The sequence below is a fragment of the Cimex lectularius genome, unplaced genomic scaffold, assembly GCF_000648675.2.
Source record: "Cimex lectularius strain Harlan isolate CLEC.00 unplaced genomic scaffold, Clec_2.1 scaffold22, whole genome shotgun sequence".
NCBI lineage: Eukaryota > Metazoa > Arthropoda > Insecta > Hemiptera > Cimicidae > Cimex > Cimex lectularius.
The window spans coordinates 2,509,336-2,526,757 of record NW_019392657.1 but is presented as its reverse complement, the minus strand read 5'-3'; the positions used below and the strand labels follow the sequence as shown (position 1 = coordinate 2,526,757).

General features: G+C 32.0%; 1 protein-coding gene across 4 annotated transcripts in view; it reads right to left on the bottom strand.

Moving 5' to 3' along the window:
* Positions 1-3,535: 3,535 nt before the first annotated feature.
* The window catches only part of LOC106664969 (band 7 protein AGAP004871), a 72,166-nt gene continuing 58,279 nt past the window's right edge, over positions 3,536-17,422 (bottom strand). For all 4 annotated transcript variants that reach the window (XM_014391083.2, XM_014391081.2, XM_014391082.2 and 1 more), the window contains 6 exons: positions 13,728-13,931; positions 8,702-8,757; positions 8,559-8,637; positions 6,260-6,361; positions 6,104-6,196; positions 3,536-6,010 (listed from right to left, as the gene is read on the bottom strand). In XM_014391083.2, the coding sequence (XP_014246569.1) occupies positions 5,966-6,010; positions 6,104-6,196; positions 6,260-6,361; positions 8,559-8,637; positions 8,702-8,757; positions 13,728-13,931 (579 nt within the window). In that variant the 3' untranslated portion in view covers positions 3,536-5,965. The remainder of the gene's footprint in view (positions 6,011-6,103; positions 6,197-6,259; positions 6,362-8,558; positions 8,638-8,701; positions 8,758-13,727; positions 13,932-17,422) is intronic.

Here is a 17,422-nt window from a genome sequence, read left to right as displayed (position 1 = left end):
TTGGACTGTACCAGATGGGAAATAAGTGAAAAAAATTTCCGAGTTTTCCTCTTTTATCTCGTAGATGACTCAATGACTGCCAACGTTTTTTTGTTAGTTTTGGACCGTGCCAAATGGAAACAAGTGAAAAAATGTTTTCAGAGTTTTCCTCTGATTTCCACTTATTTCTCCTAGATGGCTTAATAAATTTTCTTACTTCCAACTTTTTTTCTTTTTTTCTTGTCAGTTTTTGACTGTACCAGATGGCAAAGAAGAGAAAAAAAAATTTCCAAGTTTTCCTCTGCTTTTCCTCATATCTTGTAGACGGCTCGATAGATTTTCTTACTTCCAACATTTTTACATTATTTTTGAACCGATCTAAATGATAAAGTAGTCAGAAAATTTTTAAGCTTTTTCGTCCTTTTTTTAATCTTATTTCTCATAGTCGGCTTGATGGATTTTCCTACTTCACAACACCTTCACACTTCCTTTATCACCACAAACATAAAATTCTGATCATATTCACTCCCCAAGAGCACATGATATTCCTCAGGCCGGGGTTGAACCTAATCCATTCTTGCTAATAACTTCACTCCAAAGTACTCGATATTCATCAGGCAGGGTTAAGCAACCCCTTCATTTCACACTAATAAATTACATTCATTCCATTAAATCACCATAAATGCAAAACAGACACAACAAATATGCATTTAAAAATCGCTATAGCCCTGAGGTACTGAAACAGCGATCTGTGCCCCGAGACTATGCATAGGTCCGACGACATGCCAAAATATTTCCTATAAATATCAAGCCTTCTACAATTGAAAATGTGCTCATCCATTATTTTATTTTTGCACAATGGCACCTACAAGGTTGCTCTCTGGCCAGAAGGTGCCTATGAATTATTCTTGTATGACCTATACGTACCATTGTCAGTATGGCGTTTTCCCTTTTCGACCCATTCTCTGCGACTAGGGCAAAATTAACTACATTACTATTAAAAGTGAAGATCAAATATTTTCAATTTTAACTTGCATTTATTCCTGATAGAAAGTTATGCCATAAATGTTTACATAACAAAAAGCTTATATATTAATAAAAATATTACAAATCCACATAAGTGATGATACATTTAATTTAAGTGTTCAGTAAAAAAATTAAATGCTTACAATTTATGTCAAAACATCTATTATGATGGCAGATACATTATTGTTTTACTACTTTTAGTAAAATATAAAATACCCATTTTTCTTGTTACATATTTGAATTTTTTTTTTAAATAACATTTTGTTAATGGTGAAGAGTGAAAATTCCATTACATCTATTTATTTATATTAATATAAAGTATTATATGACTAATTGTAATTTTGTCGATAGTACATTTTAGCTACAGCTCAGTAAATTTAAATTGCCGTAAAAATTCACAATTCCTTTAGTTGCAGTTTGACAACCAGTCTGTTTGGTCCGCAAAAGTACATAATTCCCTGAATAATTTACTACTTCATTACAAATGTTTTGTTCATTGGAGAAATTGGTTTTATAAACAAATGGATCTTTATTGAGATCATCTTCAGGGCCTGGGATTTACAAACATTATTTAAATTTAAAAAATACATGTAGGATATGAAAAAAATTGAATTTATACAATTCAAAAAATATTTTTTATATTCAATCAAAGTATTTCTACTCACTAATCTCCACGCATTTACAAAGTTTATGACATCATTATTTCTTTCATTCAAATTCAGATTACATTAAATCTTATTTATTAATCTGCAAATACTTTGAAAAAAATATTATATTAGACAAATATCATAAAATAGAAAATTATTATTGAATCTTAATAATTAAGACTTTTCGGAGGATCTATGGAAGAGGTCAAACACAGAGAAAACTTCCTTTCGGTTTTCGCATTTTTAATTGTTTTTTCATATGATAATAAAACAGGCCCTGAAGATGACAGTATAAAAACTGTCGAAAGCTCGGCGAAAACCGAAAGGAAGTTTTCTCTGTGTTTGACCTCTTCCGTAGATCCTCCGAAAAGACTTCATGTTTCCAGCAGGTCGATAATCTAGCTTATCGTTACTTAATAATTAAATTGGGGACAGAACACCAGAGGTCAACCCCATGGTGCCGGCATTTTAAAAAAAATCAGTTTGAATTCACGGCCTCTGATATTTGAACTCGAGACCCTTACAGCGATGAGCTGCCCTATCCAATGCCTTAACCATTGAGGCCACAAGCACCCTGGCTTTAATTAAAATACATTTTTAGTGCAAAGTTCTACTATTAAATGAAAATAATGTCTTTTGATCATGTAGAATTTCATTAATAGTATATTCAAATTATTAAAATTTGTATCTTAATAATTATTATGAATAATGAAATTAAGAGTAGCATATAGTATTACATTTCATATATAAATATATTTTCAAAGAACTAATAAATTAATTTTTATTGATTATTATCATTTTTATTTTTATTATATATATTCAATTAATTATACTAGAAATTTCAAAATGAAACATTTGTGATTTTTGTATCAGTTCTCTGATGCTTTAACCACTCCCCTGTACACTACTGGGTTCAAATCCAGCCTGTGACACAAATTTTCCATTTTGTAAAATCATGTACAATTAATTGAATAATAAATTATTATAATATGCACATTTTGTATTTATACACATTTTTTAATTTTAATTTTATTGTGCTTTATAACTGGTCTTATAAAATGAAAAATAGATTCATAAACAATAATAAATTAAACAGAAATATATACACTCTTCTAATCTATTACAAAATTATCACAAATGGCTTTAAATATAATAAAAGTGCTGAATAAATTATATATTAAATATAACAGACAACTGGAATGTGAAGTGTCAAAAACTTCTTCTGTGCTTAAATTGTGCAAACTTGGACTGAACGAATATGAACAACCAGTATTATAAAAAGTGCCTTATAACTAATTAATAATTCACATTTAATGGTACATCAAGTTTAGCTTAGAATTTATAATATGCATCGTATGTATAACATGTGATATAAAATTTTATGGTTTTATTGTTATATTACAAATTCTACATAAGAATATGGCAAAATTTCAATAATACATCAATTAAATGGTGTTTCCAATAATTAGTACTGTTAAGATAATTATTTTTTAAAACTAAAAATGCAATGCATCATATATTACTATTTTATAATGATTTATAATTTACTTTATACATAATATAAATAACCATGTCAACCCGTATTGCCCAGTATTATAGCTATATAAGCAATAATCATATCGGTTATCTTAGAAACTAAACATTTTCTTAAAACGTATAAAACACTATAGTATATTATTATGTTGCTCATAATTAGATATTGCAGATATGCAAAAGTATACTATTAATTGCATCCAAATAATTTAATAATTACAGGTAAATGTGTAAACATTTAAAAACTTACTAGAAAAAATGTCAATTGGAGATCTCAATTATTAAATGAGTTTGTTTTTATGTACATATAAAATTATAAATGAAATACAAATATATTTGATAATAATTTCGTAGATTAATAATAAATCAATAGATTGACTTTATTTATTACAAATATCTGTATGTGATTACAAGTTAATACATTTAGATTTTGACCAATTTCAATCTACAGTCGACTCTTGTTATTTTGAAATTGTCAATTCGAATTTCTTGATAATACGAACTCCTCAGCAGGTCGCTTTGATAAATTGAAAAAAAAAATTGATACACTCGTTAATACAAAATATTTTTTGTAACAGAGGGAGATTAAAAACATGCTATTAATCGAAATGGAGCCACTTCCTGACTTTAAAATTTGCTCTTTTTCTTTGTTACAATATATTCTTCTAAATGTCATAAAATTCCCTTCAGCCTAAAGTTTCTTCGAATTTTCTCTAGTTTGTATGTTCTGTGGTCGGTGTTTTGTCAATATGTTCTCAGCTCTGGTCACTTAGGAAAATCATTTAAACAAAGAATGCCAGGCCACATTGAAACAAAAACCACTCATGATTTTTTAATAATGCTTGCAATGTTCACTTTTACAGTTGATCATTCCGCTTTTTCATTATTTTTATTATGTTTTATATATGTACAATATAAGTAATAACTTAGAAAAATACATATCAACTATTAACAATTTTTTTTTCTTTCCTCTATAATTCAAATTATTTTATGGTCGAATTATCAAGTCAACTGTATTATATTATATGTTTAAATACACTCAGGTGGATAAAAAGAAAACAATACATTTTGGTTTTTTGAGATATTGGTCTAATAACTTGATATAAACTTCTTATTTTTTATTTATTTATCACTATTATTTATTATTTGTTTGTGTTTTGTTATGAGGGTTAAAGAGAGAAATGAGACAATGAACTTATAATTATGATCTCCCATAGAGAACTGTTAACATTTGACATGTAAACATGGCTTGACTCTTTGTTTATTGCTTTCTTTGCAAGAAAAATACTGTCGCAGACATTTTCTAAACGTTACAATGAATTTACCCCTGAGCAGTATGCCCAAGTGGTGGTGCTGTTGGAAGAAGGCAAAAGTTACTGGTACATTATGGGTATGTTACAATGTAGCCAAACTATGGTACTTAGGTTATATAACCTAGTATATATGCTATAAGGAGACAGGGAGTTACAGCATAAGGCCCAGTTCAGGCAGGGGAGAATACCAAACAAGGCTTGAGATCGTTTCATAGTACTGGGAATAAACCGCTTTCAAACTACATTAAGATCAACCCAACTCTTTCGCAAGGTTCATGGAGTCCAGGACTGTATGAGGTTGTTTGAGCTCAGGAAGACCTGCCAGCGGTCCTGAAGTTCTCACACAGCACCAAACAGCACGACTTGAGTTTGCTTATGGACACCATATCGGACAGAAAAACAATGAAGAAGTGTCCTTTCTCAGATAAGTCCTGTTTCTGCCTTCAGTCACTAGACAGGCAGGAAAAAGTGGAGATGGCCAGAAGAGAGATTTGCCCATTGCCATTTTTCCTCTAAAGTCTCCTTCCAGGGTGAATGATAATGGTTCAGGGAGCCGTATCTATAGTATGTACCTAGCTCATTGTCATTGAATGAGCAGCATTACTTGCATGAGATTCTGGCATTTCATATGTAGGAATCGTCCAATTTTCGGAGAAAACTTTGAATTTATGCAAGACCGTACAGAGCTCGTGTACAAGTACAGTTCTTGTAAAACCAGGGGAATAGTAGAATGGAGTGGCCAGCTCGATTCTTAGATCAAACCAAACACATCTGGGTCATGGTAAGAAACCGAGTTAAAGCTAGGGTCACCGCTCCAGATACTCTCAATCAGTTAAGACGTGCCTTTCTTGAAGAGTGGGTTGAATAAGGCAAGAAGATATTCGACGCCACATCATGGACATGGCACAGCATTTGCAGGCTGTCTGCACCAGAGGAGGAAATATATTGATTTTGTTTTTGTTTTTTAATTTGTGTATACAAGAGTTAAATTTCATTAAATCATACACAGAAAATGTCACTTTTTCATGTTTCACATTTTTTTCTAACATTTTTACATTATTGAATATGTCAAAATAATGGTTCTATACCTCAGGAATGATAAATGAAAAAAAAAAGTTATTAGACTGATTTCTTAAATAACTAAGGAGTTCCATTTTTTTGCACCTAAGTGTATATAAATTTGTATGCACTACAATGACAAAAAATGAGAGTAAAATTAATTAAATATAATTATTACCAGGCTTAGGCAGCTATAAAGTAACATCAAAATTCATATCTTATATGTACATATTCATATTAGATCTATGAATATCACACTTGGCTTATGAAATAATGTAACGTTAAAGCTTTAACCCACTTGTTTGCCTGCATTCTCAAAGCTTGTATTTGTAATTTGTTATATTTTTCATCAAACTTGGTACAAAACTAGAACAGTAGATAGTCAGACTATATAATATATTGTTATTATTATTGCAGGTTTGGAATCTTGTCAAATAATGAATTGCCTCTAATCTGCAATAATATTTCAAGAAACAAGTTAAATAATCAGTATGTCCATCGACATACATTCTCGATCTAATACATTATATTAACTGTCTAACTCACCACTTCCTTCGCCTTCATAAAATATGTAAGCATGTCAATCGGTAATGGGAAAACGATGGTTGAATTTTTCTCAGCAGATATCGTGTTCAACGTCTGTAAACAGGAGATAAATTCGCATCAAATCGTACAAAACAGGTTTGACATTAAACCACTCACCTGTAAGTATCTTAGTTGTAGTGCAGCTGGTGAGTCTCCAATAACTTCTGAAGCTTCTCTCAATGCCCTCGAAGCCTTCTGTTCACCTTCAGCAGCAATTACCTGTTAAAAAATGAAGACTTTTTTTAAAAAAGACGCTTCAATTTTTTTTTTTTTTTAAATTGGTGTATAGGCTAAAGTTCTACATTTGTAGTTCCAAAATGGAGCACTTGAGAATTATATGTTCCCAACATGTACTAGTGCTCCACCATTGTTGAACTTGGTATGATGCTTAATCGGTAAGATTTATTCTTCCTCAGCCGAGTCATTTGACAATTTGTTACCAGTTCCTTGCCAGATTGTTGGCAATTCACCAGGTCGCTGGGTACCTGGGGCTCAATGGAGATTTTTCCCGTGGCCGTTTCGTCTCCAAAAACAAAATAATCAGGCGCCACACTGATTTTCATTTTTTTCCCTTCTTTTCGCAAAACAGTGAAACCCTCGGGGTAAAATAACAAGATAAAAAATAAAAACAACAAGAAAGTAAAATATCAATGCCCTCTGTATTGTTAATAAAATGTAAAACAACAAAAAAGAAGAAATAAAACAAGTTTCTTCAAAATTAAAACGAAAAACAAAACTGTCCAGAAACCAATCTTATAATATAAATAAAAGCTTGAACCTCATGTACGTTCTTTTCCTTCTCGTTCCCAAAATAATTAAATAAAACACTATCACGTTCCTTTTTTTTTTTTTTTTTTTTTTCGCCCGGCTTGTCCACACCGACCAGTCTCAGCCCGAGTCTCCTTGTTCACGCCGATCGGGCCCCACTCCTCGCCAGTGTCCCCGCTGAGCCCTGGCTGGGCCTCCTTTGGCTTCAAAATACCACCCGCGTGTCTTCGGCCTCTTCCAGGCCTCGCTCTTGGGCCTCGTCTCTGCCCAAGTCTGGTCACCCCAGTGCAAAAAAAAGTATTTTTTTCCTCTCATTTTCACTTGTAGCAAATTACTACTTCTGACTTGCAACATCTAGGAAGAACATTTTTAATTTTCTTCCCAATAACCACATAGTTTTCTAACTGTCCAGGTTTTCTTGTAAAAAATCCTGAATGACTTTCTGTTAAATTAATTTTTGGGAAAAATCCCTCACCATCCATGTCATTGCCTAACTGCCTGAGTTAACATTTACCCAACAAAAGTACACTTTAGTGTTTTTCTACATCTTGAGGCCATAAACAAGTTTTTTAAAGCTAATCCTGACAATGGAGTTTGTTTATTATGATTTAGAGTGACCAAAATTTTTTTCCATGATGTGACACCAAGGAATTCTAAAGTCCATTCCATTGTTTTCATTATTTTAATTAATTCAATTCATTATTCTTTTTATTTAAGTTCTTAGTTGAGATGAAAAAGCTAGTGTAACGAGAGGGATTTGAACCCATGACCTTCGGCTAATACACCACTGCTCTAACCAAGCTATTGTGACTTCGATCAACTCAGACACTAACTCATCTCAACCTACAACCTTTAAAAATTTCCCTCCTTTTCCCGTATTTTCAAATATCATGCATTCATGCGTAAATTTTTTTTTAAATCAGTCATCTGCCAAATATTTTTAGGGCAAGACATAGAGGAAGCCTGCGACCCACCTACACCGCCGCCAAGGCAGATAGTATGCGCTTGACTTATGATTTGAACCCCTCTTTCTTACAAAGGACATAACAGAAGGACGTGGATAAAAACCATTTACATCACTTCAAGTGCTATGGAAAAGTCCACGTCCCTCCGTCTATCCGGGGCTAAAAGCTCCCAGAACCCACACCATTGCATCCCAGTAGGACCACCACCATGGCTAACTGTTAGACTTGATTGTTGTTGTTAAGTAGAAACTTATGATTTTCATTTCATTCATTGACAATAAGTGTACTGAAACTTTATACTGTTTCATTACTATAAATTGATTCAGTGATCCTCAGTGAGGTTAAATTTTGAGCTATGGTATGAAATTTGTGAGGTTTGATAACCTCAGATCATCTCAGACACTGGTTTTGTCTAAATGTATTTCTGCATTTTGACATTTTTGTTAAGTGAGATATTTATTCAATGGTGAACATGCAGACTAGACAGAAGTAAACTATAAAATTTTAGCTGTTTTCAATCAAGTTTGTTTGGGTTATTTCTGAGAGTTCAAACTTACGTAATTATGTATAAATAATTTAATGAATAATTAATATAGTTTAATGAGTTAAAATAAAACTGAAAAAGTTTCTATGATGTTTATTGTTTGAGAAAGGAGAAGAAATGAAATTAAGATGAAACGAACCTTAGCTCGTGCCTCTCGTGCAGCTTCAGCTTCTGCAGCCATCGCTCTCTGTAGTTGTACTGGAAGCCTCACGTCTTTTCTGTTTTAACCCAAAGGAATAAATTAAAAGATATGTAACTTTATAAGGCTGAAATAATACCAACATTTCAACTCGTTCAACCTTAATGCCCCAGCTATCTGTTGCTTCGTCCAATGAGTTCTGCAATAAAGAAACACAATAATGATTCAATATTTTTATTTAATTTTTAAAAAACAAGAACAATTCGTAATTTAACATTCATGAAATAAAATTAACTTCAAATACATTACTAGTTATGTGGGAATAAATGAACAATACTTAATCTCGCTCAAAAATGATACCATCAATATTCTAAACTAAATTGGCAACTACACTGAAAGGCAAAAAAAAAATGGCCACCCTTAATATTTTTAATTATCTCTTAGACAATCTTCCATTGATTATCTTATAACAATATTTGACCCGTTTTAAAGGATTAGAGGTAAATGGAACACAGATGAAATCGCCCAGTTGTGTTCCCCCAATTAATTTTTGAATAGGCCATCTCTTCTTTGTTAGTTTTTCTATATATAAAATAGAATATCCTGGTAGTTTGATTTTTTTTTTTTAGTTTGAAATTTGGTTGAGTGGTGGTTTTAAGTGATACATATTCGTCTTGAATCATCGTATTGTTAGAAGATGGAAGAAGTCAAGCAAGCATATGTTGCCAGTGTGCTTAACATTTCTCAGAACAACTGTCCCATAGGTCTTCCATTGCTACGACATACTGGAGGATACTCAAAAAGGCATGGATCAGGTAGCCATCATGTTACATCTCAAAGAGAAGATGATTTTATTGTTTCGAATGTACTCCTTAATCAACATTCTACCACTCATCAAGCAACGAGTTCATCATTTTAAAGCACTGTAAGATAAAGACTTTAGAAGGATTACATGCAGAAGGCAGCACTGGTACAGAATTTCTGACAAGGCACGGAACATCTCGGTTATGTTTTGTGAAAAATTGCATCAAATGGTCTGAGCAAGATTGGACTAAAATCTTGTTTTCAGATGAATCAAGGTTTTGTTTGAGGTCATCTGACAACCGGAAGGGAGCATTTGGAGAAGAACAGGAGAGCGATCTATCCCCGCAACATTTTCACTCAAGAAAAGCTATAAATGTTATGGTTTGGGAATGTTATGGGTTTCTACGGAAAGTTGCATAAACTTTATCTTCATTGAGGGTTTCCCAACAGTTGCTTGATGCATTGAAAATGTGTCACTAATCGGGTATGGTTTTATTTTTATGCCCTACATGCCATTGATGGCTACATAGAATGTGCTTTAATTCGATGTTTGGAGTGGGCAGCATGTAATCAGACTTAAACCCCATCCAACACCTTTGGGACGAGTTGTCAAAGAGGGTAAAAAGTGATGCTGGAAAACGCAAGAGGAGGTTTTATTTAACTATAGCTTATATTTTTTATTTAAAAATATCCAGAAAACAACAATAAATAAAAATTATAACGATTGATAGTTAAACTTTAAAAAAAGAAAAAAGTGGCCAATTGTTACCCTCTCACTGTACGAAAATTTGGTTGAATGATAAAAATCCGAAAGTAAAAAATTCTCTTTTAACAAGGCGCTTGAATAGATTAAAACTTGCATGATGGATCGGTCGTGCGGGTTTAACATCGTAAAGCGCCGTTTTTCTTTGTCTTTAATCTTACTTAAAAGCAGACGACCAGGTTGATGGGTCATGGATTTGGACCAAACTTTTTTTGGCGATTCTACATTCCAAAATATTGGACACGTATCGGCTACTTCTTGTGAATAAACTCTGGTTTCAACAAAATAAATTTTTGAAAGTTGAAAATTTCTTGTTTTTAATATTTCCATTTCGTCATTCTACTTTCTCAAATCAAATATGTGAATACATAATTTTACAGTATTTTTATGTAGATTGCAATAAAATTATAGTAACAGCTATCGAATTTTATCAATAACCAAAAAAAATCAAATATTTTCAACTAAAATAGGTCATAAATTTTTTTCTCTTAAAACTAATATGAGAATTCGTTTCAGCATCTCTAGAGACCCCTAAATATATATCGTTTTAAATTTTAAATTTATAGATTTTTGTCCCCTATAATTTTTCTGATAATGACGACCCTGATTGACATCCCTGGTGCATCTAGCATCATTTTTCTGAAAAACTAGTGTACCGATTTTTATAGTTGATAATTCGTTTTAAATAAATTGTCAAATGCATTTTATAACTGTATCAAACATTAAAATCCCACTATTATTTCGAGTTAAAAAACGAGGTTAATTTTTGACAAATAATTTTGCTATTTTGTATATTTTCTTATAGAAATTTATTATTTATTTTAATGCCACATTCGTCATTAAAAAGCAACGTTACGCTTCTTTGAGTAGGTCTGTGATGTCAAAATGCTTTATCCGATTTGGAAATATAGCAATTTCAACCAGATATTCCAATAATGACTTGTTAAAAATCAGAAGACTTTTAAGAAAAAGAATTTAACTATGTATTATATTTTTTTCTTTAAAAATACCCAATAAACAACAGGAAATAAAAATTCTAAAGGTTGCAAGTATTTACTTAACAAAAGAAAAAAACAATTGTTTGCCTCTCAGTGTACAAAAATTTGTTTGAATGATAAAAATCCGATAGTACAAATTTCTCCTTTAACAAGGCGCTTGGATAGATTAAAGCTTGCATGATGGATCGGTCGTGTGGGTTTAACATTGTAAAGCGCCGTTTTTCTCTGTATCTTTAATCTAACTTACAAGGGGACGACCAGGTTGGTTTTTATATTTATAATTCTGAACATTATAGAATATTATTTTTATAATTATTTTATATATTTTTATGCTTGAAAATGCAAGGACCTACACAGTTAGACCGTTGATGGCTACAAAGAATGGGCTTTAATTCTGTTTGGAGTGGCCAGCATGTAATCCCGACTTAAACCCTATCAAACACCTTTGGGACGAGTTGTTAAAGAGGGTAAAAAGTCGCCCAGTGATGCTGGAAAACGAAAGAGGGGGTTTTATTTATCTAATAGCTTATATTTTTTCGTTAAAAATATCCAGTAAACAACAATAAATAAAAATTATAACGATTGAAAGTATTTATTTGCAAAAGAAAAAAACAAAGGTGGTCAATCAGTGTACAAAAATTTGTTGAATGATAAACATCCGATAGTACAAATTTCTCCTCTAACAAGGCGCTTGAATAGATTAAAACTTGCATGATGGATTGGTCGTGTTGGTTTAACATTGTAAAACGCCGTTTTTTGTTTTTTTCCTCTCCTCGGGGCCTCACAGAGGATGACGGTGTACCAGGGCTGTAAAACCAGCCAAGATTGGAACGAGGCGTTCTTCTGCTATTTATTATAAATAATTTAAATTGATTAAATTACAAGAACTTAACTTTATCAACCTTTTTTATAATAAAGATTCAAAATTAGTTCTGTGTGAGCTGTTCACTTAAATTTCTCTCTAAATTGCCTTTTTCAGAATTTCGGTTTTTGTCATCTGAGAGTTTTTACTCCTAGAGGTAAACCCTTTGAGTCTATTTCAATTTCATACTTCCTATTAGAATAAGATCAAGCCAAGTGATTGCGGAGGATGTGTGGTGTGTGGGTGCAAAGGGTACACGTGTAACATTAAAGGAAATTAAATTTTCAAGCAAACGTTTATCATATAAGTCCGATATAAAGTTCGCGTTGAAATCCCTCGTTATAATTATGTTGGGATATGGTGGGGTGAGTTTGTAGAGAATTGATTCAAGATCACCGGGAAAAGGAACTGGAGGGAGTCGGTTTCTGTGTGAGCTGTCCACTTAAATTTCTCCCTAAATTGTCTTTTCCAGAATTTCGGTTTTTGTCATCTGAAAGGGTACAATAGACTCCTCCAGTTAAACCCATATTTACATTGATATATTTTTACGGCCATGATATTCATGATGATGAGACACGTAACCTGTTAATTTCCATTTTTCCTTTTGTTTTTTGTTTTTTGCGAGGAAACCATTGGACCTACAGAAGTCCTTTTGTCCTTCGATTAAAGTTAAATAAATTTGTTATAAATTATTCTAAATAACTTTTCCTAGAATGAGTACTTTCCCGGCTAATTGACAAGAAATATACGAAAACTAAAATTTTACACATGTTGTGGGAAATAGTCATGTTTTTGAAGCTGTATCTCTGAAATTATTTTAAAAAAGGCGCAGAGATCGTTCTGATCTTAAGAGTAACAAATTTATTCTACTCGAAAACACACAGTGTAAATTTTTGGTAGGATGCATACTTTAGGAAATCGTTTGCCAAACAAAGGCAAAAATTTCGCGGTTTTTTGGCCACTGCGCCACCAAAATCAGGACTAAGCGACTTTCTGTAAGGTCGATTCCTTTTAGTTATTTTATTTATTTTATTTTTTTTACTAGTGTTTACAACAGCAGAGGTTATATCAACCCTCGGGGTGCCGGTGTTTATGAAAAAAGCCCATTTGTAAGTAAAGTCGGCTGGATTCGAACCCGAGACCTTTACCTTACAGTGATGAGCGCCGTGTCAACGCCTAAACCGTTGCGGCCACCGAAGCCCCTCATTTTAGCTATAGATAGGTTTTAGGCATAGATTAATTGGTTTTTTCGTTTTATTTTATTATTATTTTTTTGAAACTTCATCATCAATGATTGAATTTAATGGAGCCTTTATTTTGTATTGGTACCAAATAAAATAATAAACAGTTGGAACTAAAGGATTCATTGATATTCAACCTTTGAAGATAAACTGGTCTACTAAACACGTCTGTTTTACTTCTTTTCATAAAGAAAATATCCCTCACACCATACATCATTTACATTTTATAAACCTCCCTAGGCCAATGCTCAGACGGTGGAAGATTCAGCTGAGTATATGCCAAGGTAAAGCTATGTCACGCGGAAAAAAAAGGTCTAAGGATAAAGGTCTTAATGCAGGGTACATTTGATAAGCCCAAACACCGTCCAATCCAAATTTTATTAACCTTTATAAATTAACCCTACTCGGTCGTCGCTAAATATTGGATTTGTTGCTTATCAAATGTGAATGATCTTCACGTTTTTACTTCAGAGTTGTAATAAACCAAAGCTTGTTTTGTACCTGCATTGTGTTGGAGATGGCTTCACGGTCGCTGAGGATCTCATGAAGAGGCCTGGTTCCGAGCACGTTCCTCAGGGTCGTCTGGGCCAACAGCCTCGTCGAATGGTGTGCGTTGGCGACGTTGGCGACGGAAACTGTCGCGTTCGACACCCTGTAATACACGACTGCGTCCACCGAGACCGTTACACTGTCTTTCGTTAAAACCTACGAAAAAATGTCGTTACAACTCCAAAACTATAGAAGAAACTGTCGAGGTTAAAAGCGTTTTACCCTCTCTCAAAAATATTTTAATTTTTTCAATTCAGTAAATTCAAAATAAAAAAGAGAATTTATGCTAATATGACTTAATTATGTAAAGTCCCATGAGCGTGTTGTATTATTTCATATTCCATGAAAACATGAGTAGCAAATTTATTAATAAACACCTTTCGCTCTTTATGAAGCACCCACCACAAAAATAAACCCTGTTTATTAAACATTAGCGGTTAACAATTCATTAATGCGATAACGTCTAAAATATTTATACAGAGTGGCCGGCTCGTGTTAAAAAAATTTCTATGACAGTACCTCCAAACCGGAATAGAATACTGAAATCTCGTGGTTTTATCTCAATCTGTCCAAAAATTACGATTTTGTTTAAAGTGTTTATTTAAAAAAACACGATTCTTTGCACACAAAAAAACCTGAGTTTTCTCCAATCTAACTTAACTTTTACCAATTTTTGACACCATTTTTAAATTTAGTGTCAAATTTCATTTTAGATTAGTCCACATTTTTAAAAAATATCAGTCTGCTTACAAAATAACAGCACAAACATCATGAAATTTCTGAAATAATTTTTGGATCAAATTCTGTAAACCGTAGCCCCATTACATTACATTTTTAAAAATGTCAAACCAACTAAAAACTTCAACATTTCATGATCTTTCCAACGGTCCATTTGAAATTTCAATTATTTTGATTTTTAATGGGCAATTTCGGTTGGAAGTTAGGAAAACCTGGTCGGGACATATCCTGGGAATTAAATCCATGATCCATAAAGTGATGGAACATGTAAATTAATATTAAAAGTGTGCAAATAACGATAGTTTTAGCTTGATTGACATTTTTACAAAATTTATATTTTGTACAGATAGCAATAAATAAAATAAATAAATAATATAATTTATTAAATTTTTAATTTTCAAATTCTTTTAATTTTTATATTTTATGGCCCTATTTAATTTCATTATAATTGATAATTTAAAAAAATTAAAGGCTTTTTATTAAAGATTAGTATGTTTCTTAAAGAAATAGAAAACCTATACATCACTTTATTGCTATCTGTCCAATTATGAGGTAGTATAGATTAAACTTTAAAATATTTTTAAAAAAACATTAAGAGTGAACTTTGTGATTTGTGATCTGAACGGTCAAGGGATCTTTTATAAAAATAGCTGAAAGCCTCAATATATTATAGAAAATTTTCATTATTTTTTTTATAATTTTAAATTGTTTAAGTTTACAGATAAGATCTTCTTTTGAAACCCTGCCTGCTTGTAACCAAAGCGTACAATGTTTTTTCTTTGTATATTTTTTTAATAATTATTATTCTGTAAATAAACATTTCTACTACTACTAATAAGTTGTGTGTACATCAATACTATATAAATAAATAATAAAACGTGCAATTATAGGTCATGCGGTCGTAGCAAACATGCCAAATAGCAAAAACTAAATCGAAAGCCACAAAAAAAAGCATAAAATAAATCACAATAAACGTATAATTAAAAGTTCATGGTTATATAATAATTATATTATTTTATATCATACAATATTTATTTATTGTATTATAAATATCGTGTGTTTTTTCGTTGAATCAGCTAAATTTAAAGCTGTGCCGTTATTATAATTTATATTATTAATTTATTAGCTGTACATTTTGTCTGAATTTAAATTATATTTATTTTTATTTTAACAGTTTGTTTGTCTCGTTGTTATTTATGCCAAATATTTACATTTTAGGTTGATGTGAGCACCAACGTTTACAGGTCCGCCCTTGTTGTGCATGTGTCATTTACATAGAAATAACATTGCCAAACAACAAAAATAAAATAAAAATTCTTTCAATCAAGTGACCAGAAGACCAAGAAGACAAATTTTTAAAGTTAGATGTTTCAGGTAGTAATATTTTTTGTTAGTTTATGTTTAGTTCAATAATACGGGAGGTATTGTTATTCGTTCACCACACTACAATCAGTTGTATTTTACCTCCCGATGCACGACTGCGCGCTTGACATCTTCCCGCACCGCAGCATCAGTGGGCTCGACTTCATCAGTCTTTCCAGCACAACCGCAACACTACATCGCATCTATGCACCAACACTACTCACAAGTAAATTAGTTTACGAGGTCAATTGGCCAAGGATTCAGACAAAACTTTTTTTGGTGATTTTACACTCCAAAATATTGGACACGTATCCCGCTACTTCTTGTGAATACGCACTGGTTTCGCCAAAACAAAATTATGAACGTTGAAATTTTCCGTTTTTTGATATTTTTATTTCCCCGTTCAACTCAAATCAAATATGGTAATATATCATTTTATAGCATTTTTTATTTAGATTGCAATAAAAAAATAAAAGCTATCAATAACCCAAATATTTCTAAAAACCAAATATTTTTCAAGTAAACGGCCATAATTTTTTTCATACAGTTAATAAGAAATTTTGTATTAGCACCTCTAGAAATCCCTTAATATAAATTTTTGTTTGAATTTAAATTTATTGATTTTTTAAACCCTAAAATTTTTCCAATTTTTAAGAAGTCATCGGAATATCTTATTGAAACCTCTATAAGTCAAAAACAACTAAAAGGATTTTAACTTCAAACAAACCATTTTCAACGGAGGAAGGCAGCCTTTCAATTACATATGTATACCACAAAAACGTATAAAAGATTTCTATAAAAAAGTACGGAAAATAGCAAAATTATTTATCAGAAATGAACCTCGTTTATTAAATAGAAATAATAGCCTGATTTTAATATCTAAAAGTGTTATATAATACACTCAACAATTTATTTAAAACAAATTGTCAACCATGAAAATCGATCCACTAGCTTTAAAAAAAAATGTTAGAGCTTGCACTAGGAATGTCAGTGAAGGAGAAAGTTCGTCGCAAGTTTCAATCAAAAAATTTATTTACACCGATTTCCGCAAAATTTGGTTGGACGCTTTTATAACGCTAAAATCACGTCCATAAGGTCATATCGAAGTGTTGACCATTTTCTTACTTACTTTGCATAGAAAAAGTGTGCTTAAAAGTTGCATTAAAAGCTGTATTTCTTTATTTTATTTTTTTAAATTACACCAAATTAGAATAGTCTGTTCGACGATCATTTGTGTATTTACGTTATTGGACTAAAATCTTGTTTTCGGATGAGTCAAGTCGTTTCAATCTTCTGACCGCCGAGAGTTTGGAGAAGAATAGGAGGCGATATATTCCTCAGCACTTTCACTCCGGAGAAGTTATGGAAGTGATGGTGTTATGGTTTGGGCTGACATTTATATGGAAGGTCGCACAAACTTGATCTTCATCGAGGGTTACCTAACAACTGCAGGATATATTGAAGTTGTGTTATCAGAAGTTTGTTCTTATACGTTACTAATTGGGGAAGGTTTTATTTTTATGCATGACAATGCAACGCCCCAACCG